The sequence below is a fragment of the Ranitomeya imitator genome, chromosome 2, assembly GCF_032444005.1.
Source record: "Ranitomeya imitator isolate aRanImi1 chromosome 2, aRanImi1.pri, whole genome shotgun sequence".
In the NCBI taxonomy this organism is placed as follows: Eukaryota; Metazoa; Chordata; class Amphibia; order Anura; family Dendrobatidae; genus Ranitomeya; species Ranitomeya imitator.
This window is the reverse complement of record NC_091283.1, coordinates 137089815-137114124: the sequence shown is the minus strand read 5'-3', so window position 1 is coordinate 137114124 and position 24310 is coordinate 137089815. Positions and strand designations below refer to the sequence as shown.

General features: G+C 40.2%; 1 protein-coding gene across 4 annotated transcripts in view; it reads left to right on the top strand.

Annotated features, from left to right (window-relative positions):
• The window catches only part of EDA (ectodysplasin A), a 174975-nt gene extending 152029 nt beyond the window's left edge, over positions 1-22946 (top strand). Inside the window, exons 3-8 of one of the 4 annotated variants that reach the window (XM_069747326.1) lie at positions 4327-4356; positions 16443-16631; positions 16718-16752; positions 17604-17655; positions 18253-18383; positions 21502-22946. In XM_069747326.1, the coding sequence (XP_069603427.1) occupies positions 4327-4356; positions 16443-16631; positions 16718-16752; positions 17604-17655; positions 18253-18383; positions 21502-21753 (689 nt within the window). In that variant the 3' untranslated portion in view covers positions 21754-22946. The remainder of the gene's footprint in view (positions 1-4326; positions 4357-16442; positions 16632-16717; positions 16753-17603; positions 17656-18252; positions 18384-21501) is intronic. The other 3 variants (XM_069747329.1, XM_069747327.1, XM_069747328.1) reach the window with 3 other exon arrangements.
• Positions 22947-24310: the final 1364 nt, after the last annotated feature.

Sequence of the window (24310 nt, the reverse complement as noted above, 5' to 3'; positions counted from 1 at the left end):
GTGCTCTTTGTCCACAGCATAAACTTGAATAGCCCAACAAGACATATAAAAGCAAATTCAACAGAAGTATAGCCATGAAGATAATTAACTCCACCCCAACAAATGCCATTGGGCATCCAAAACATGTGATCATACACACATGATACCCAGTGTCAGTATCCCTTACATTTTTTATCAGATACATTGACTGTGGTGATTATTGTTACTCCTTTTATTGTTTTACATCACTCTCTCTCCTGGCATTTGTCCTGCAGCTACATCCATCTTATTTAGAACCCTTTTGGATTTGTGTTCTGTATTTTTAACGTGTGTGCTCTCTTTCTTCTCTGCCACCATGTACCCATTTGTACAACAAAGGTTTTTTAGTACCTATTATTCTTTATGTTCAGACCATTCAATCGGGTTAATTATATTGTTTTTTTTGTTTCTTTCCCACTAGTCTGTCCAATGTATCCAGCAGATATACAGTGGGGGAAATACTTATTTGATAGTTATGAGCGAATATACTCGTTACTAGAGATTTCCCAGCACGCTCAGGTGTTCTCCCAGTATTTTTTAGTGTTCGGAGATTTAGCTTTCATCCCCGCAGCTGAATGATTTACATCTGTTAGCCAGTATAAGTACATATGGGGGTTGCCTCGTTGCTAGGGAATCCCCACATGTAATCAAGCTGGCTAACAGATATAAATCATTCAGCTGCGGCGATGAAAACTAAATTTCCGAGCACTAAAAAAATACTCAGAGGACCCCCGAGCATGCTCGGGAAATCTCGAGTAACGAGTATATTCGCTCATCACTAGTATTTGATCCTTTGCTGATTTTGTAAGTTTGAACATCCAGAGAAAAAGAAAAGGTGTCACTCACAAAGCGATGTATTAAAAATCCTTTATTCTTCCATATATCGGAATAAGGACATGCCTTTCGGGCTGTAGGTAAAACAAGAGAGTGCGGGGAGTGAACTGGACGACGGCCATTTCGCGCACAATGCGCTTCAACGGGTCCAGGATTTTTAATACATCGCTTGGTGAGTGCCACCTTTTCTTTTTCTTTGGATGTTCAATACGAATTACTGTTTGGTAGAGCACCATTGTGCGATCATATTCCACCGTTGGTCCAATTGCCATGAGAGACTTTGATTGCTGCAGTGATTTGCTCACTTGAAGGCCATCTAAAACCATCTATCCTGGTGCCATCATACTTTCTTCTCTTTTCATATGGATTTTGTAAGTTTGCCCACTGACAAAAACATGAACGGTCTATAATTTTAAGGGTAGGTTAATTTTAACATTGAGAAATAGAATATAAAAAAAATCCAGAAAATCACATTGTATAAATTATATAAATTAATTTGCATTTTGCAGTGAGAAATAAGTACTTGATCCCTCTGGCAAACAAGACTTAATACTTGGTGGCAAAACCCTTGTTGGCAAGCACAGCAGTCAGATGATTTTTGTTGTTGATGATGAGGTTTGCCGACATGTCCAGAGGAATTTGGTCCACTCCTCTTTGCAGATCATCTCTAAATCATTATTAAGATTTTGAGGCTGTCGCTTGGCAACTCGGAGCTTCAACTTCCTCAATAAGTTTTCTATGGGATTAAGGTCTGGAGACTGGCTAGGCCACTCCATGACCTTAATGTGCTTTTTGTTGAGCCACTCTTTTGTTGCCTTGGTTGTATGTTTTGGGTCATTGTGTTGCTGGAAGACCCAGCCACGACCCATTTTTAATATCATAGCGGAGGGAAGGAGGTGGTCACTCAGGATTTTACGGTACATTGCTCCATCCATTCTCCTATTGATGCGGTGAAGTAGTCCTGTGCCCTTAGCAGAGAAACACACCCAAAACTTAATGCTTCTACCTCCATGCTTGACAGTGTGGACTGTGTTCTTTGGGTCATAGGCAGCATTTCTCTTCCTCCAAACATAGCAAGTTGAGATGCCAAAGACCTCAATTTTTGTCTCATCTGACCACATCACCTTCTTCCAATCACTCACAGAATCATCCAGGTGTTCATTGGTAAATTTCAGATGTGCCTGCACATGTGCCTTCTTGAGCAGGGGGACCTTGCGGGTACTGCAGGATTTTAAACATTTACGGCGTAATGTGTTACCAATGGTTTTCTTGGTGACTGTGGTCCCAGCTGCTTGAGATCATTAACAAGTTCCTCCCATTTAGTTTTAGGCTGATCTCTCACCTTCCTCATGATCAAGGATACCCCACGAGATGAGATTCTGCATGGTCCCCCAGATCGATGTCGATTGACAGTCATTTTGTATTTCTTCCATTTTCTTACTATTGCATCAATAGTTGTCTCCTTCTCACCCAGCGTCTTACTTATGGTTTTGTAGCCCATTTCAGCTTTGTGTTGGTCTATGATCTTGTCCCTGACATCCTTATAAAGCTTTTTGGTCTTGCCCATATTTTAGAGGTTAGAGTCTGACTGATTATTTGAAAGATAAAGCCATGTGCACTACTACTAGTGGTGCCCAGGTAGGTTCCCACACCATGTGATACTAGAAGAAAGAACCTGGCACTCAACTTAATGCTTGTGAGATTTTAATCGTAGTAGCCAAAAAACGTTTCGGTCCTACATCTGGACCTTCATCAGTTACGTACTATGATGAAAAATGAATGACTGTAGTGTCATATAAGGCACAGCATGGTCTGCGTCTGGTATTTGCGCAGATAGGTTTAGGCACACAGACTGGACTTATTCGCGCTGATAGGTGCTGTGCTTGTGTCCAGACACGGTATCCCCGCTTGTCTGGGCACAAGCGGGGATACCGTGTCTGGACACAAGCACAGCACCTATCAGCGTGAATAAGTCCAGTCTGTGTGCCTAAACCGATCTGTGCAAATACCAGACGCAGACCATGCTGTGCCTTATATGACACTACAGTCATTCACTTTTTTCATCATAGTACGTAACTGATGAAGGTCCAGATGTAGGACCGAAACGTTTTTTGGCTACTACGATTAAAATCTCACAAGCATTAAGTTGAGTGCCAGGTTCTTTCTTCTTGACTGATTATTTGAGTCTGTGGACAGGAGTCTTTTACAAAGATGACTATGTAAGAAAGCTAATAAAAAAACAGAGCAAGGGGTGCTCGTAGGATTACACCTGATGGTCAAGAGGCATGTACAATAAATCCATATGCCCAGCGCTCCGCCTGACCAGACATTCTTTCCTTTATGTAAGACAGCTGTCTTAATGCAGGTAACGATTAGGAGCGTCTAACTGGTCTGTAGGAGCCAGAACTCTTAATGGTTGGTAGGGGATCAAATACTTATTTCTTACTGCAAAATGCAAATACATTTATATAATGTGATTTTCAGGATTTTATTTTTGATATTCTATCTCTCAATGTTAAAATTAACCTACCCTCAAAATTATAGACATGTCTTTGTTAGTGGGCAAACTTACAAGATCAGCAAGGAATCAAATACTTACTTCCTTCACTGTACATGTACCACTACGCGGATCATTCCCTTTTAAGAATTTTGTACCCAAATCCAAATGTACATCATCTGTTCGTTCTTTGCATCGTTTTTAAATGTCTCTCCACCCTGTGGTGCTGGTATGGATAGAGACCCTGGAAGGTGTTTGATCCGTTCAGAAGAGCTCGAAAATGTAACCGGTGTGTGTGACCAAGACATACAATATGCTCATATTCTCCTTATGATATACAGCTGTCTCAAAAAAGCGGTTACACCACATGGACTCAGTACTGCAAGCAAGCCTTTTGCCCTGAGCTTAGCCTACTCAAGGTGTGAGATCTGTCACTCACAGCCCTTTGAAGTTTGACCACCTGATGTCCTGTTACAGCTGCACCAAGGAAGGAGGGTTTATAATCCCATGCCATATAGGATACAAATGATTACTTGAGACAAAATTTCATGTCATTCTTCACAGTGACCATTTCTAAATCACAGATCATGTGCACAGCACTACTTTATACCACTAAGCATACTACTACTTCCAATATATTCAATTCAATTCAATTCAAATGAGCTTTATTGGCAGGACTAAGTACATGTTAGCATTGCCAAAGCATATGGTAAAAATACGGGGGTGGGGGAGGGGGGGATATAGAGGTCCAAGGAATATCAAATTCCTTTTAGAGGATAGGGGATGTTTCCAGGGTGGGGTATAGGAGTCCATGACATATCAGGCTCTTTAGTGGGGGGATATAAAGGTTTGTCCATGTAAATATGAAATCAGTTTTGAAATGTTCTTTAATATTTTTCCCTCGAAAAATGATTCACCCAAAGATTGTGGCTATGAGCATTAGATGTTTCTGTGACTCATTCTTTTTCTCTTTTCAGATCCAGGTTCAGGCAGGAGCAAGAAAAAGGGTAAGTGTGAATGTGCTAGGAAATGGGCTACATGCAGACATCATAAACATGAGTTACACCTTTTGTTTTGCATTGGATGCCTATGTAACAATACTACTGTTGACTTTATTTAGACAATGGTTTTCATTGTAATATCCATTGTTATTAATAGTGTGTACTTGTGTGTTACACCATATTATATAATTCAGTATGATTTCAAGTCTAGTAATTGTTAAATCACTATGGTCCTTTAGGGTTTTATTTGAGCCTATGCTGAACTCATACACTCCTGGGTCTTACTCCCCACATTTACTCATTTAGCCTGCCTGTAAGATTACCCAGGAACAGTAAATTTCCTTTATTTGTGAAACTTGTCATCCCATATTATTGCAAATACCAAGATACCTGTATATTTCAGGGAAGGCTGCATTGCTGTCACAGTTAAGTTTTCATAAAAGTTTTAATTTGTGTATTACTACACAATATAGGTTAAATATATGTAACTGTAATTTATCATGTATTGCACAGCAACATCCTTCAACATTGAAATTGCAACATCAAGAAGGAAAAATTGTGGAATTATGGAAATCACAGGATGCATAGACATGTTACCGATATGCAAATGATGAAAAAATGGAAACAATTTTTCAAAACCTCTTCAGTGTGAGCGAAGCTTGCGGAAATATACGTCTTGGCATGTTACCAATGAGGTTATTAATGGTTGGCTAAGGAATGTTCTGCCACGCTGAATGAGCTTGAGCACAAAAATCATCAAGATCTGCTGCTGGCAGCTCCGTCCGCAATTATCAACCAATGACGTCCCAGATGTGCTCGACGGGAGCCAAGTCAGTCCATAGTCACTGCAGATCATGGTAGCATGTTTAGGCCACAAAGGCTGCTCAGAGTAACTCAAGCAACGTGGCCTGGCATTGGAAAAATGTCTCATTGTATACTTTAGATAAAATTACCATACCACTGGTTCCATGACCACATGTAACACTGAGATGTTGGTGTACCTGGAATGAAGACAGTAGGGGTAAAGCTACTCTACATCAGGGGTGTCAAACTGCATTACTCGAGGGCTGCAAACAGGTCATGTTTTCAGGATTTCCTTATACTGCATCGGTGATAATTTAATCACCTACACAAATAATGAGTTGGTGATTAAATTATCACCTGTGCAGTACAAGGAAATCCTGAAAACATGACCTGTTTGCAGCCCTCGGAATGCAGTTTGACACCCCTGCTCTACATTATGCCACCCCACACCATAATCCCAGGAGTTAGACTGGTGTGGCATTCCCTCAAGAATGCCTCTTTATGGCATTGCCTACATGGTCTTGTGAGATTCGAAGAATGGCACATAGCGATCCATTTTGTACTGCAAGTGAAATTACACATCACACATAGAGCATAAGGTGACAGTGTCTAAACAAACCATCAGCAGAAGTTTGCATGACATCGGACTACGAGCCAGATGTAATTTTTCATCAACCTCATACCACTGCACTCAAAGGCTATCAGAACAAGAGGGCAATGGAGGCTGGATTTGAGGTTTATCCTATTCGGCAATGAGTCCTGTTTTTGTCTTTTATGCATTAATAGCCGGAGATTGATCTGGAGACTACATTGGCAAGCCTATGAAGGGGTCTTCACAACTAAATGTAAAACTGTCCAAGGAACAGTTTTTCAGCACAACGTCAGCCTCCAAGTTGCTTTTGCCACCGTATTCAGCTTGCAAGACCGAAAAGTGGCTAAATTGAGATATTTAGAAAATTTTGTTTCCATTTTTTTCATAATTTGCATATTGTTAGCATGTCTAGCCATCCTGTGCTTTTATAACTTAGAAACAACTTTTTTTTCTTGGTGTTGCAGTTTCAATGTTAAGGAATGTGTGTATGTATACACAATTCCTGCTGTTTAGCAAGCGTCAAAAATGTAATTTACTTTTATGTGGTTTTATTTTACCATCCCAAAATCTTAAAGAAATTCTGAACACTGTCAACAAGCATGTTAGCTGTGGTTTACGGATCCTGAAATTTGTAATAATGTCTTTATTTTGTGCTTTATGGTCACTTATTAATGTCTTTACAGTGGGGAAAATAAGTACCGTATTTGATACGCTGCCAATTTTGCAAGCTTTCCCACCTGCAAAGAATGGAGAGGTCTGTAATTTCTATCGTGTGATGGAACATTGCTGTTCTACTCCATACACTGTTCACAGAAGCATTAGCAGCCAAATGGAGGCAGTGCCGGGGACTAGACCCTCACCGATCTTATATTGATGACCCATCCACCAATATAAAAAGTAGTGAACAACCTAAGGAAGTACCTTCAATGTGCGGTATCTGATAGAATGCTTGTGGCAGTTCTTCATACATTGACAAAGAATGTATTGCCCTTTCATGACCTGCGTAATAATAATATAGTCCTGCAAACATGACTGGTTGGGTAGAGCAGAGGACTGGATGGGAGATGATGATCTTCCTAGGTAATGTGGACCAGTGACCGACAGGAGATGAATAGGAGGAGTGTTGGGACTTTGCTGCTTGTTGCTGAACAAGAAGTTTAACATTTTTAAAGCAACATTGTAAATAATCAAAATGTCCAACAAAAATTAAAACGATCAATAAACTTTCCCTAGTGGATACCATGGAAAAATAAAACTCCCATACTCCGCTATGAGGCAAAATGAAGAAAGCCCCCTTCACCTTTTTTCAATGACAAAATTGGTTGTGTGTGTGTTACAGGCTATGATTGAGGAGCACTGCTGTTAGTAATTCAATATTTTTTATGTTTTTTTACGTAACTCTGATTATATATAATAATTCCAATATTGACCTGTAACCTTGACATACTTGTATTAATAAGCATTCACTAATTATTTTTCATCAGCAAATGTTAGGTGTTTATAGGACTAAAAGATGTTGTTTTTTTTTTTTGCTTTGTTAAAATATCTAATTGTGACAGCATATACAGTAAGGCCACCACCTTTCAGGCCTGATATATACATATCACATATGGAATACTCTCGTATAAGCCCCCAATCCGACTTAGCACCGCAGTTCTAGTCAGGGCTGAGAATTCCCCCTGCGCAGCAGCATGATGTAGGACACCTCATCCACACAAAGCAAGAAGGAGGACGGCATCGCAGGAAGATGGGAGGCGCTGGACCAAGACCCGTGACATCCATGGGACTGGACCGCCCTGTAGGTGAGTATAATAAAAAGTCTTTTTCTTCTATTGCAGGTCGGGTTGGGGGTATACAGGGTGGGCTATTTATATGGATACACCTGGGTGGGCCATTTATAAAGTTGGATCCAAAATTGCCGACTTCAAAATGGCCGCCATGGTCACCACCCATCTTAAAAAGTTTTCCCCCCTCCCATATACTAATGTGCCACAAACAGGAGATTGATATCACCAACCATTCCCATTTTATTTAGGTGTATCCATATATATGGCCCACCCTGTATAATACAGCATTATGGAATGCTGTATATGAAGCCTGAAAGGTGATGGCTATATCTCATATCTGTTAAACAGTTTCCGATCTGGCAAATTTGTGTGTTTGTATTTTAGCTTTTTCCTCCCCTTGTGCCAAGGTAAAGTTTTGATTTTTCTGTTGAAATAGTGATATGAGGGCTTATTTTTTGCAGAACAAGTTGTAGTTTTGAATGACCTGATCCATTTTAACATTTAATGTACCGTAAAACAGAAATAAATCCAAGTGCCATGAAGTTGCAAAAAAAAAAACACGCAATTTCACAATTGTTTTTGGGCTTTGGTTTTACAGCGTTCACTTTAACAATAACATGGCAATATGATTATTTAGGTCAGTGCAATTGAGACCAAAATGGTAAACCTTTTTTTAATTGAGTGGTGGAAAAAAATTCAGAAATTTGCGAAGAAAAAATTGTTTGTATAGCTGTTTTCATGTATATCTTGATGGAGCTGTGTGAGTGCTTATTTTGTGTGCAAGCTGACGTTTTTATTGATACCGGTTTAAGGCACAGTATATATGAACTTTTGATCACTACTTATTGCATTATTTAGTGGAGTTTCAGCAATCGAAAAAACGTAATTATTTTTAGTTTCCTTAAGTGACTTGAACAGTCAGTTGTTCGCTCGCTTATACTATGTGCTGCAATTTAACAAGTATTGCAGTATATTGCAAAATCACTGTTCTCCCGTGCAGCTCAATCTGTGGCTGAGCTTCATGGATGCCCAATATGGCAATTATGGGGGCTTCAGCAAGCCCCCAGCTGCCATACCCATGGTAACCCATCGGTTCTCCATGATATCTTCTCAGAAGGCCAATGAGAGCTGATGAGAGTGCATCGGCAATGGTATCATTTAAATGCTGGTGTCACAGATTGATACCCCTGTATTTAAATGGTTAACCCCTTAGTGACCACCATTAAGTCTTTTTACTGACCTCACAGAGAATAGCATCCCCCGACTAGTGAAAATCCAGCAACTGTCTGCTGTACACTATAGCTGACACTCTGCTGTATCAGTCTTGATTGGTGTTGGTACCAACCTTGGCTTTAACCCTTTAGACTATGTGCACACGTTGCGGATTTGTCTCCTGAATTTCTGCACAGAATCCGCATCTCTTGGCAGAAAACGCAGGCCAAAATGGTTGCAGAATTGATGTAGATTTCTTGCGGATTGTCTTACTTTTTTTGATGTGCAGATTTGCCTTACTCAACGTTTCCATACAAAGAATTGACATGCTGCAGAAAATAAACCGCTGCGTTTCTGCGCATAATTTTCCACAGCATGTGCACAGCGGTTTTTGTTTTCCATAGTTTTACATGGTACTGTGCACCGCATGGGAAACTGCGGATCTGCAACCAAATCCGCAACGTGTGCACATAGCCTTAGATGCTGTCAATAGGGACTACCTGGGCTGTGGAGTCGGTAAGCCAAACTTCCAACTCAGACTCCTCAATTTCCATGACACCGACTCCACCAAAATGGGTTCAGACTCCACGACTCCGACTCCACAGCCCTGGTGACTACAGCATCTAAATGGTGTGGGGGGAGGGGCTTTCTCTTTAACCCCTTCAGCACCCGGAGATCATGATTGTGTGTTCTTGATGATTGTCATGGCAATTCATGACCAAATAACAGCCTTAGAGTTTGCGGCTATAGCGGCCTAATCAGAAGGTAGCAATGTTTAGGTGGTAAAAATGACATTTTTCCTTCTTGTCATGCCACTTTGTATTAATTGCTGAAAAGAAGCCGAAAGGTTAATACACCACCTAACAGCAGTTTTGAATACCTTAAGGGGTGCCTTTTTTAAAATGGTCTCACTTTTGGGGATTTAACGACTTATAGGTCCACCAGATACGCATAAAGCACATCAAACAAGCACATTGTGAATGGAAATTCAGTTTTATTTATTTTTTTCATTTAGTTCTGGATGCTTCTATTTTTTTACATTTTTTATTGCAAGAAAAGATAATACAAGTGAAATAAATGCCTTAAGTGAACTCAGCCTCACACTGCCTTCACACCTCTATAAGGGGTATGGTCTGATTTTTTGCAGAAATTTCTGAGACTGCAGACCTTCCCCATACATCTGAGTGGGGTGGTCTCTGCAAATTCTGCAGGGGTTTTCACAAACTTCATATGGAGCACTCTCACAAATCTTTGCAACCAAGCAAAAAAACCTTTCTGAATATATTGTCTGAAGTGATCTATTTTTCTACACCTGTACTTGTCAATGCCACAGATAACTTTATACCTTGCAGTATTTTGTGTCTGTCAAGAGCTATGTGTATTGATCCTGCATTGTGAATGGACTGTGCCCCGCATACACAATTACAGGCTGATTTTCCACTCTGTGTATTGTCTCGGCCACATTAATTTATGTAGAGGCAAAATGTGAAAAAGAAAACAATTTTCCGACCTTTTTTTTAAAATGGTCTCACTTTTGGGGATTTTACGACTTATAGGTCCATCAAAGTCACTTCAAAACTTACTTTTTTAGAGACCTGCTAAGTTTTCTAAATTTCCTTGAAAAAAATGAAAAATTACTGCTACAATTTTAATCCTTCTAGCATATAAAAATAATATTAAAATAACACGATATTTTAAAAGTATCTGGTGCTGATGTAAAGCAGACAAGAGGGAAATGTTATTTAATGACTTATGCGGTATAACGGTCTGGATTAAAGGGATAATCATTGAAAGTTTGAAAATTGCAAATTTTTAGACATTTTTGACAATTTTCTGATTTTTATAAATAAAAGCAGAAAATATCAACATAAATTTACTATTACCATAAAGTACAATGTCTCACAAAAAAAGTCTTAAAATTAATGAGATCTGTTGAAGCGTTCTAGGGTTATTACCACATAAACTGACGCTGGTCAGATTTGAAAAATGTGGTCACTAAGGGGTTAAACTACAGCGATTGGGGCAAGCTCCGGTTGCTGCAGTTGCAGGCCGATACTAGCGATCTAACAAAGCCAGTATCTGCCTGGTATGGCACAGGCTCAGCTCTATTTTTGCAATTGGAATTCATAAAAAAAAATTGCCTTTTACCGGCTCCTTGCTTTCATGAACATTCAGCTTTGATGTGGTCTGTAGTTAAAGGTCTGCTGAGAGGAGCTTAAATATAAGATGGTTACAGATCCCTGTCAGACCGTGGTAGCACACAGTGACAGGTTCTCAGGGAACTTACTCTTCAGCCAGCAATAGGTAGTGCAACAGAGACTGAAGAAGGCAAGTGGTGCAAAATTTGGTGCACACCCTCTTCCAAGTGTTGCGTATAGGGAAGTATGGTGATGTGTATGAAAGGCATTACCCAGGAACATAGGCCTAAACATTTCCTACACTGCGTGATTATCGCGAATAAGTGTTCTTATTAACGCTCTTCTCACCATAATCCTGAAGTGTAATAGGCTGCCGATCACCTGATATAACCCGGATAAGTGTTGCCAAGAACAATAACTATCTGAACTATGTATTACTCGTCTTTCAGGGCCCACCGTCATTTGCCTGTGTAAACAAAATGGTCACCTACCAGCAAATGTTTGGCAGTTTATCGCTGCTTATCACTCAGTGTAAATGGACCTTAAAGGGGTTTTCCCACGAACAAAGTTGATTATAATCAATAGATCTTTTAATAATAATTTCCACAATTGGATGTGTTTAAATAAAATGCTCCTGTGCTGAGATAATCTTATAAATGTGCCCCTGCTGTGTACTGTGTAATGGATGTGTCTGACCATACAGGAGCATGGTCTGATCATATCACAGCTCCTGGGCAGGGGAGGACGCAAAGAAGTAGACAGGCAGGACAGCACTGGATCACAGATGATTCTTTCTTTGGAGGTGAAACCCTTTTATTAAAACAGGCAGGAAAATGCTTTACCTCACAAAAAAGTATCAGCTGTGATCCACTTCTGTAATATCTGTATACTATTGTGCTCCCCCCGCCCCCCTCCTTTGTCCAGGAGCTGTGGTATGATCAGACCATGTTCCTGTACGGTCAGACACAGCCATTACACAGCAGGGGCACATTTATAAGATTATCTCAGCACAGGAACATTTTTATTAAACACATCCAATTGTGGAAATTATTATTATTATTCCAAGATTATTGATTATAATCAACTTTAAATTTAACGTTTGTTGGGAAACCTCCTTTAAGGCTAGGTTTATATCTGAAATCTCAGAAACCATGTCTGATGCACAGTTTTTACCAGTACAAATGGTGCTGCATGCCGTTAATTTTTGGAGTAAAATGCCATATGTCTTAATGGACATCTGATGACCTTCTTATGAAGTTGGTGGAGTCCGTATATGGACCTACTCCTGGCACGAATTTGGTTTTTAACGTGGGCCATAAAAACGGTATTCTTAATGCAGATGTAAACTATTATCTGGTGAAGAATACTCGGTAAACTATCATTTGCAATTTAAAACATACGGTAGCTGTTCTTTTATGTGAGCAAATGTATCCCCTTCTGTGTTCCAGCATATTAATACCTGTACTTTTTAGAATTCTTTGAAGGATCAAATTTTGCCGAACCCTTGTGTATACTGTAACATATTTATTACGGTTATGGGCTGATGAGATATTTCTCTGTCAGATTTTGGTACAAATTTGGCTAATGCAGTTTTGGAAAACACCTTAAAAATAAGCACTGAACAAGAAGGTCCATATCTCTAGAACCGTATTGTGAAAAAAAATAAACCTGAATACTCAGAGGGCAATGGAAAAGAACAACAAAAATATGCCTACTTTTGACCTGCCCACTTAATTTTAGAGTTAAAGTGTTTAGAAAATGGTGAATAATCTCTACTACAGATCCTCATACCCTGATGCTCCTTCTGATTAACTTTTCAGGACCATGATCAGCTCCATTCTACTGAGCCAAGTACTAAATAGCCTATTAAATGTGGAATGTGAAAGCTGAAGACTAGAAAGATATTGTACATTGCATTGTAGTGATAAGACGAAAAGTTATTTTTGGGAAAATGCTGTCACTACTCAGAGAGCAGTTACCCATCCTACGTGCAAAGTTAAGTTTACTTGGCTCCTGATGTTCAAGAGAGCCGAACTGAAATTTTTCTTTGTTGTCCGGACTTGGATTGCACCAATGAAAATATTAAATATCATGGCACCAATATTTATATGTTACTCTAAAATAACTTTTTTAATATCACAAAATGAACAAAATGGCTGTAAGTAATAGATTAAATGTTTTATGGTCTGTCAACAGGACAAGTCATGAATTTGTGCATGTCAATTCTCACTTACCTCAAGAATGGGTTGGTTTTATTACTGTTTTGCATTTATGCTTGATGACTCAACACCGAGTCGACAACATGCAGGTTCCTCTTAGTGAAGCTGAAAGCAGTGCAGGGCCGTAGAGGAGAGGAACATACTGTATTGGAGCATTGTGGCTGACTTCTTGGCTACCATATTTGTAGGCTACTTTTAAAAGAACAGGGGAGTGGAGAAAGTCTCTTTTTGAGGTACTATGGTTTGATACAGAAAAAATGTACAGTCAATGTGATACTTATATCCACACCATATGAGCAAAGCAATGTACATACTGAAGCCGTCTCCTTTCCTGATTACTTTTGGTGATACGTAGCATATCAATTAAAGAATAGAAATATCTTGGGTGCTGTCTATTCATTGAAAAAAGAGCTCTTCGAGAGGATTTATCAGTTGCCAATAAAACCTTTTCCGTTTTGCACTATAACTTCATTGCAGAGATATTCACATTTGTTGTTTTTGGAGCACAATATGTGAAATCTCTGTTTGTACTTTGAACTTGCATTTTCATCAGTCTTCCCAGGGAGCGTGTTCTTTCACCCGTGCCTCCCAGACACTACCAATTACAGCTCAGCAGTGCACGATCAGCTGCCTTGCTGTCATTGTTAGCATCTGTGAGGAAGGGATGAAGGAACACGCCTAGAGAGAAGACTCTGAAGAAATGCCCAGTTGAACTACAAGCAGATATTTCAACTATTTCACTTAAAAAGTAACAAATGTGAATATCTCTGCAATGAAGCGAAGCAGTGCAAAACAAAAAAAAGGCTGAATGAGAGAAGCTAAGGGATTTTTAGAAGATATTTCTTTAAATTATAATTTTTTGTTTGAAATGAAAAAGAACCTGTCACTATCAGTCAGAATTGTACTGTTATATTATTAAATTAAAATTAATAGATAAAACATTAGAAATATGTCTACTAAACACCTTTTCGATCCTAGTCCAGGATCTTCACCAGGTTAGTGACATTTATCTCTATCCTGATGAAGATCCTGATCCTGGATTGATTGAAAATGTGTTTGTCTTGTAGACGGATGGACTGGTTTGGTCACATGCTCGTCCATCAGTAGCCATTTTGTGGACATGAGAGCGGACAAGAAAACTATACTAACAAATGCAGGAAGGCAGTCTGCAATAATTATATATTAGTAAGTGCCACAAAATCATGTGTCAACTGTGATGCAGTGACCCCTGTAACAGGTAGGGAGCGCTGCATGGTCTCCCCAGTATGCACACAGAGGTGTATTGAGGCCATGAGAGTGCATGGCAGTTGCATGCATGGCTGTGGTCATAAGACAAAGTCCGGCATTGTGATGAATGGACGATATGTGTGTCGCAGAGGAGAAGACTCTGCGCTGCCAGCCTGAAGTGATGTGGTGTTCTGGGACCTATAGTCCCTCAAGTATGTTGCATGTTGTATAATAGTCATGGGAGGTTTGGCAGGGCTAGTTATGTGAGATGGGCGGGACAAACTAGCCACACACCCACACTCCCACCCAGGGGAGTGGTTCAAGGTATATAATATGACCAGGGTGTGGGTCACATGTGCCTGTGTATGGTCGCTGTGAGTGACCTGTGTGAGCCTGTGCTGGAAGTCCTGGGAGGAGGTTTCCTGAAGAGCACATGGTGGGGCTTTGCTACTGGTGGCCTGGGTATTGGACGGTCCCAGCCGGGGATGGACGTCCTGAATAGTATCTGGACAGGCCACCTGTGTGATCCTGAGTAACCTGGGTGTTGGGAGGTCCTGGGAGTAGGACCGGATCCCTGAACAGCACGAGGTGAGGACAGGGATCTGCAGAGCCAGTGACCGCTACTGTGTGGGGAAACTACAGTCCTTCGGTGGGTCTGGACTGACTGTGCCGACCAGGCAAGTTGGTGATCCCCGTGAGGCAGCCTTCCCAAGAGAGAGGACTGACAAGGAGTCAGCAGGTGGGGCAGGAGCTCCCAGAAGGTACCATAGTCGGTTGGTGCTAATTGTGATATGAACTGTGTGGTTACCCACGGCAACTGGTCAAAGGTGGACCAGCGTGTTTAGTTACCGCAGACTAAGGATCTGAGACTTGATGTGATGTCCTGGTCCAGTGTGTAAATGGACTGCTCATGATGTGGTTTATGATACTTTAATAAACCAAATGGACTGTTTTGTTTGTTCAAAAATCGTGCCTGACTACGTCAATCCCGTGCCAAGCGAGTAATCCCCCACCCGTTAGTAAGCGCAATCTTGCACAACACATTTGTTAAAATAAACAGTGGCCTATCCCTTTAAAGACATCCATTATTTATCTTTTTACAGGCCAAAATTAACGTGAAAACAAGATTGTTTTCTATATCGTATAGAAACAATTTATTCATAAGAATGATAATCTTGGACTTATTTGTGCTCACTTTTATTATTGATGAATTAATAAATGATGAAGAGATTCTGTATTGTACGGAAAATTGTTAACTATGAGTTACGGTATTATTGTTGGAGAGTATTGGTGAATTCTATACTGGTGATTCAAAAGATCTCAATATATTACAATAAGGGTGGTCCTGTGAGTTGCTCTCACTTGATGATCAAACATGCAGCTCGTTTTGTAATAGGTACAGTAACGGTGTCCCAAATATTAAGCAGTGCAGAGCATAAAGCTGGTGTTTGCTACATAAAGCACAGATACAGAGCAATACAATGCATGTAGCACAGGCACAGAGAAGTGTGGTGTGTTTAGCAGAAGTATAGGGCAGGGGCAGTATGCTGTGTGTAGCACAGGGCAGTACGGAACGAGTAGCACAGGGCAGTACGGAACGTGTCGCACAGGACAATACGATGCGTGTGGCACAGGGCAATATGGTGGTGTGGCACAGGACAGTACGATGAGTGTGGCACAGGGCAGTACGGTACGTGTGGCACAGGGAACTACGATGCGTGTGGCACAGGGATGTAAGGTGGTTTGGCACAGGGCAGTATGGTGCATATAGCACAGGGCAGTACGATGAGTGTGGCACAGGTAGTGCGGTGCGTGTGGCACAGGGCAGTACGGTGTGTGTGGCACAGGGCACTACGGTGCGTGTGGCACAGGTAGAAATTTGAACTTTCTAACTCCAATTGCTCTTGATATGTTAATATTTTTCAATAAATGCATTTACATTATTTTTTTATATTAAGAATAAATCTAAATAAAATGTATTAACTCTTGTGACTGTCGTCACTGGAAAACTTGGATAATTATGTTTTAATAACAGTAATTGTTTTGCTTACAGTTTTTGTTGCTTGTATAACAAAGTAGCAATAATATTAATATTGCTTTTTATTTTTTTTAGGAAAAAAGGTTGGACCTCCCGGTCCATCAGGACCTACTGGCCCTGCAGGTCCTCAAGGGCCACCAGGGCCTCCAGGACCACCCGGAATCCCAGGCATTCCTGGTATACCAGGATCGAATGCTATGGGCCCTCCTGGACCTCCTGGGCCCCCAGGACCTCAAGGACCACCTGGGAACCAAGGACCTTCAGGTATGTTACGAGAGATTGCTGGGCGCAGCACGCGCATGTTTGTTTTCTAATCAGTCCTTTTTTTTTTCTATTACTTTTTCCAACAGGCTCTGGAGACAGGACTAGTCCAAGAGAGATACAGGTTAGGTTCTGTGTGGCCTTTTACAAAGTCTTTTGATCACAGTTTATTAACCATTGAACATATCTAAAATTCCTCTTCCTTCTATTAAAGCAACAGCATAGTGAAATGTTTGCTGTTGAACACTGTCTTCTACTCACTTCTATTGGCAAACCTTAATTGATTTTATTTACGTAGAAAATAACTTTATGTATAATTGGGTTGGCCATTTTAGATTAATAAATGTGTTGAGGGCGTAATATTTTGTACTTCCTAACATAAATATTACAGGTCCTCCTTCTGCACTTCTTAGTGCAGCTTTCTATAAAGACTGCTCCCCTGTCTAATAAATTGCTACTGATGAAGGAGCAAGTGACCAGATCTGTCCCTGGGCCTCAGATAGATGAAAGGTGCTGTACATGGGACAGCTGTTTTTTAATTGAAGGAGGCTGATGTTTGCTGCAGATTTGATAAAATTGCGGTTTTATTTGCTGCAGATCTAGCAGTTCTCAAGAATGCAGAGCTCAGTATTAACCCCACCCACACTTCTGATTGGCAGTTTTCTGTGTTCACTGTGCATAGGCAGAAAACAGCCGATCGGTGTTGTGGGTGGGGTTATGCAGAACTCATTAATATGGAGCACTACATGGCAGCACCTTTACTAGTCCTCTAATAATCTCCTAACGTCTAAAACTGTGGTTTTATCAAAACTGCAGCAAGCAGCCCAGTAAGTAATGCATCATTTAAATCAGGGTCTCTGTCTCTAAGTTTCGCTGCTCTAAGGTTAGATAGCAAATCTTTTTTTTTTCGTCTTCTAATTTTAGGCTTTTTATACATTATGGTGGTCTGATTTTTGTCTTTTGGTTATTTTGCAGCCAGCTGCAGTCCACTTACATGGTCAAGACTCAGCAATACAAGTCAAAAATGGTAAGAAACCAGTTGTTGCTTTATACTCATTTTCTTCCATAAATTTGCTACCCCCAAGATTTACCTCCTTGGGGAACAAAGGATTATTTTAAAAGCGAAGCCTCATTCTAGTTTCCTTGATGGCAAATTCTTAAGGAATAAATCAGGAAACCAGTTGTATGTAACTTTTACCAACAATGGAATTGTGCACGAGTCGCGTAAAGGGGCAATGTATACCACCCAATAGCCTGCTCTAATCAAGCATTTTCTGTGTCAAATTGACAAACTGCATGATAACAATTGCCTAATGTTGTAGAACCTAAAATGTTGACGCTATGAAGCAGATTATGCAAGATAAAAATATTTTAGAGAACAAAGTAGAAATCGTCAAGCAACACAATTGAGAAAACAAAAAGTTCCGCATTAAACTTCCAAGCAAATCTTAGATTCTGTAGTGGCTGTTGTGACTACTAGGGAAATGTTGGGAGTGCTGTAGCTACCTGGAAGTAGGCAGGTGCACAGTCTATTTTGGATGGTGCATGTTATGTTTTTGGTTTTGATGTTGATGCTCTGTTACTATTGACATGCACTGAGTGACTACCGTTCTCTCACACTGAGATCTTTCAGGTGGAATTCTCCATGACTGGTCCCGGATTACCATTAACCAGAAGGTGTTCAGGCTGCACACACGCAGTGGGGAGCTGGAGGTGCTTGTGGATGGTACCTACCTCATCTATAGTCAGGTAGAAGTGAGTACGGTCTTGGGCCTAGCTCCTTTTTTCACCATCTTCACTGTATACTGATCTATGTATTTTGATATTACAAGTGTTCAATACTAGACCATAATCTTATACTGTTCGTGTGACTTTAAATTATGGATCCAATCAACGGAAGCATCAAAGCCGTAATGGCTACAACATCTGCACTTATTAGCATGTCACTATTCTTATCTGGCACTTTGCAATGGTAGTGCCGAACCTAACCTAGTAGTCACAACATTGCCTACTTCTCCAGTAGCGGTTCTGGACCACTTAATGCATGTCTTGTGGATGAAAATAATCCAGTTTCTCATATTGTCTCAATTTTCTGATATCAGAATCCTATAATCACACAGAGAAATCATGTATAAAATTTTAAAAAAATCCATATATCTCTTCCTATAAGCTGGCATTTAACCCATTAGTGACAGAGCCAATTTCGTAGTTAATGACCAGGCCAATTTTAACAATTCTGACCACTGTCACTTTGAGGTTATAGCTCTGGAACGCTTCAACAGATCCCACTAATTCGGAGTGTTTTTTCGTGACATATTGTACTTCATGTTAGTGGTAAAATTTCTTTGATATGACTTCCATTTATTTATGAAAAAACTGAAATTTGGCAAAAATGTTAAAAATTTTGCAATTTTCAAACTTTTAATTTTTGTGCCCTTAAATCACAGAATCATATTGCACAAAATAGTTAAATAAAATTTCCCACATGTCTACTTTACATCAGCACAATTTTGGAAACAATTTTTTTTTTTTGTTAGGACGTTATAAGGGTTAAAAGTTGACCAGCGATTTCTCATTTTTCCAACAAAATTTACAAAACCATTTTTTAGAGACCACCTCACATTTGAAGTGAGTTTGGGGAGGTCAATATAACAGAAAATACCCAAAAGTGACACCATTCTAAAAACTGCACCCCTCAAGGTGCGCAAAATCACATTCAAGAAGTTTATTAACCCTTCAGGTGCTTCTCGAGAACCAAAGCAATGTGGAAAAAAAAAATTAACATTTTACTTTTTTCGCAAAAATTTTCTTTGGAACCAATTTTTTTTATTTTCACAGGATAATCAGGAGAAATTGGACCACAAAATTTGTTGCTCAATTTCTCCTGAGCATGCAGATACCCGTATGTGGGGGGGGGGGGGGGGGAAAGCCACAGTTTGGGCACATGGCAAGGTGAGAAGGAAGGGAGCACCGTTTGACTTTTTGAACTCAAAATTGGCTGGAATCAATTTGGGGGCGCCATGTCGCATTTGGAGACCCCCCTGATGTGCCTAAACAGTGGAAACCCCCCCCAATTCTAACTTCAACATTAACAGAGCCCTAACCATAACCCTAACCCCAAGACCACAACCCTAACCCCAACACAACCCTAGCTACAGCCCCAACTATAACTATAATCCAAATGGAAAAAAAATAGTTTTTTTATTTGATTATTTTTACATATCTAAGCAGGTGATAAAAAAAAAGTAAATCAAACCCCCCTTTATTTTTATCACTGTGAGAAACTATCACAGTGATCAAAATGAACCAATAGGAGAAATATACTATTGTTGTTGGCGCATGCGCCCACCATTTTTTTCCTGGAAGAAGACGTTAAGGGCCGGGGGACATCGCAGGTACTGGGGCGGCTCGGGGGACCCCATTTCTCTAGCACATCAGAGGAGAGAGAAATAAATGGGAAATCTGACTTTTTTTTTGTGGTCGCCGTTATTCTGTGAATAATGGTGATCGCAACACTGGGGTGGGTAAAAACTGACCCGAAACATGTTCTCCGGGGTCTCTGCTACCCCTGGTAGCGGAGACCCCTGGGTTTTTACAACTCTGGGGGGTGCATTACACTTATTTCTCAGCGCCGTTAAAAAGCGGTGCTGAGGCATAAGTACCCTTAAGTGCCGCCGTTAAAAAGGCATATCGGCAGTCGTTAAGGGGATAAAGGGCTCATAACAACTTAGTAAATGCCACCATAATAAATATAGCTCACGAGAGCCGTCAATGTAAACATCACAGTTTCAATACACATAAAGCTACCCCATTCTCTGTAGGAGATTCCAGTACGTATTCCAGTGTAGGTATCGGATACATGGTCCTTCTCACATTGTGCTAGTTAGCAATTTCCTGGACCGAATCCTTATCTAAACCTTGTTTGTCGGCTAAGAGCAGGCTCTCAACTCTAATGGTGCTTTCACATTGCGTTTGTGGGTCCCCTCAGGGAATACGTCCAAAATCCCCCACAAAATGGGGTTTGGCGTATGTACCGACGGGGCCGTAGACTGATGAAGACAGAGCAAATGTGCACTCTGACGTGCATCATTTTCCAGATTGTACACCTGCAGTAGGCGGACACCAAGACGCAGTCTACTAGTCCTGTAGGCATAGACTCCGGAAAATGATGCACATTAGAGCGCACATTCACTCTGTCTTCATCATTACAGTCTATGGCCCCGTCAGTGCATATGTCAGGAACCACGAACGCAATGTGAAAGCACCCTAATAAGGGTGACCTGTACCTATGATGGAACCTTTTCCTGTTCTAAGATTATGCATGTGGTATAACAGAGGTTCAGATTACCCGAAAGTCTCCTACACATTGTTTCTAATGTTTCCTACACGTTTCGCCCCAATGCACGCTCATCAGGGAGACTGCAAAACAGATGAACCAACATGCCCAGTGCTGTCTCCAACAGTGAGGTATCGGAGAGAGAAATCGAGATGTTTGTCTGCTTCTCAACGCGCTGATATAAGCTTGTGGCAAGGGGTGAAACACATAGAACACTTTGGGGACTGTAAAAAAAAATGTGTATAAAGGTTTTTTTATGCACTTTTACACTATAAACTTCCTCCCACGCATGTAACTGATCACATAACCTGACATCCTGAAAGGTCCACCAAGTAATCTGGGCCTTCAGTATCTGTACTGCAACCTGTGATGTGCAGGTCCCCTTCGGGTTCCTCTCTTGCCCCAAACTGGTCAGTGTCTGGAGGAAGCTGACTATAGAATGCAAACACTGTTTTTTTTTGTTTGTTTTTTTAAATATTGCACTTGATGAAATTAAAAGTATGTTTTAAACTGACTTTAAGCACTTTCCTCTCACAGGTTTACTATATCAACTTTACAGATATTGCAAGCTATGCTGTGATGATTGATGAGAAGCCTTTTCTGCAATGTACACGAAGCATTGAACCCGGTAAAACCAACTTCAATACCTGCTACACCGCTGGCGTTTGCCTTCTAAAAGCCAAACAGAAGATTGCAGTAAAAATGGTTCACGCGGATATCTCCATCAACATGAGTAAACATACGACGTTTTTTGGAGCCATACGTTTAGGAGAATTCCCTGGCTCATAAACTTTAGGGGAAAAAATAAAGATTAAAAAAGCCAAAAACTTTAAAGGCCCACATAGTGTTACTAGCCCACTTGACTGAACAGAAGTCACAGTTTTTATTTTTGCAATAAAAGTCTGTGATTGTGGAGGATATGAAGAAACAAGTGGCTTTCATGCCGAGAATGGCACTGGATATTGCATTCCTCAGAAGACTATGGACAATTCTGCAAGTGTGGCACAGGACCATGTTGCCAGTACCGTTGGGATTCTTGTTGCACTAGCTGGCCACTTCCCATGCAAGCGATCGTCAATGCTGGTGGACAATTTTATTGATAAAATAAGATACAAACTCTTTTCCTGCATTATGTTTTAATAAATAATATATACACAACAGAAATAATTTTATTAATGCAAAATAGAGTGCATCAGATTCTATGCATTTTTGGACTCCAGCTCTCTGGCTATAGATTCCTATTGGCACACTACGAGACTACACTACATTTCATTGCTCTTACTATTGAGGCAGGAAAATATCATAGCTACTTCATGCTGCTTTTTTGAAAAAAAAAAAAAAAACACAAATGCGCATAAAGCACATCAAACAAGCACATTCTGTGAATGGAAATTCAGATTTTTTTTTTTTCATTTAGTTCTGGAAGCTTCTATTTTTTGCAGTTTTTATTGCAAGAAAACAAGAAAATACAAGTGAAATAAATGCCTTAAGTGAACTCAGCCTCGCACTGCCTTCAACACCTCTATAAGGGGTATGGTCTGAATTTTTGCAGAAATTTCTGAGACTGCAGACCTTCCCCATACATCTGAGTGGAGTGGTCTCTGCAAATTCTGCAGGGGTTTTCACAAACTTCATATGGAGCACTCCCAGAAATCTTTGCAACCAAGCAAAAAAAACCTTTCTGAATATATTGTCTGAACTGATCTATTTTTCTACACCTGTACTTGTCAATGCCACAGATAACTTTATACCTTGCAGTATTTTATGTCTGTCAAGAGCTATGTGTATTGATCCTGCATTGTGAATGGACTGTGCCCCGCATACACAATTACAGGCTAATTTTCCACTCTGTGTATTGTCTCAGCCACATTAATTTATGTAGAGGCAAAATGTGAAAAAGAAAACAATTTCCCGACCTTCAACAAAATGCATTCAACAAATGACAGAATAAAGCTTTTTTTATTGTTCCCTCTTCAATCAAATCCACTTGGCTCAATATTTATTTTGTGGGCAAATTGTAGTTTTTTTTATCACCAATAATTCAGAAAAATGGTAATGTATAAAAATTAAATTAAAGGGCTCCTTTCACCACATTTTTTGATAATGAACTGTATACATTATGTAATATTGGCTGCAGAGGGGAATAAAACTTTATTTGTGTTATTAGCAATCAAGGCATTTGGCACCCGATGAGCCAAGTACTAGTGGGTATTATCCTGCTTTTCACTGGGGGGCTTGGACTTCTTCTCCCTGTATGATGCTGACCAATCACAAGCAGGCAGCAACACTCATAGGAAAGAAGAACACGCCCCACAAAAATTATAACTTCACACGTAATGTTTTTTATGCATTTTTATCTCATCATACTCATGCACCACAGATCAGAAAAAAATGCACGTGTGAATGAGATTTTGAAAACCTTATTCATTTTGCCTTCACTGTAAAATGCTGATTTTTTTTTTTTGCTGCATGAAAAAACTAGCATAAAAACAGATCAATAATGTTACATGTGAACAAGCCCTAAGTGAGTAATTTAGTGATCTTTGATACAAATGCAAATTATACAAATGCAAATCCTTTTGTTTAATACCTCCAAATATACATTGCATTATTTGATGATGTTTAGGGAACGTACAATGAAGCAAAAGTTTGTTCTTACTAGATAAAACTAAACTCTCAATGTGAACTTCTATAATGTCAAATTGTTCTTATGGTTACAATTCTCTACCGATTTGGGGCTTTGCATTGAGAAAAACAGATTCAGCTGCTATAAAGAGAATATGGTATTAACAGACCTGTTAGCTTAATCTATGAATTTATCTGACTGCTTACTCGTTGCTCAGGTTCCTTAAAGAGAATCTGGCAGCAGGTTTTTGCTACCTAATCTGAGAGCAGCATAATGTAGGCCAAAAGAAGCTGAATCCAACAAGGTATCACTTATATGGGTGCAACCATTCTCACACAATCAGAATATTTAGATTTAGCAATGAAGCAGAGCTGAGAAGCTGACCCAGCCAACACCAGGCTGTCCGTGCCCAAGTCCATAGACAGTGAGCTGCTTATCACTGGAGGGGATGTGTTGAACAAGGGCTCATCAGACCAGCTGGTCACAGCAATGATAAGCTACTGGTGCGAAAACAATTGTAAGCAAACAAAATCATGTAGCTTGATAAGAGAGGCATCACTGAAATTTGCGTTTTAACCTCTAGGTCACGCTGTCTTCAGATTACATAGCAAATCCTTGCTGACTCATTTTCTTTTAAGCCGGCCACGCACAATAGATGGTGGTTTGCTGAATGTCCGTCAGTTGATCTTTCGGACGAGCGCCACCTTGGCTGTCTCTCCC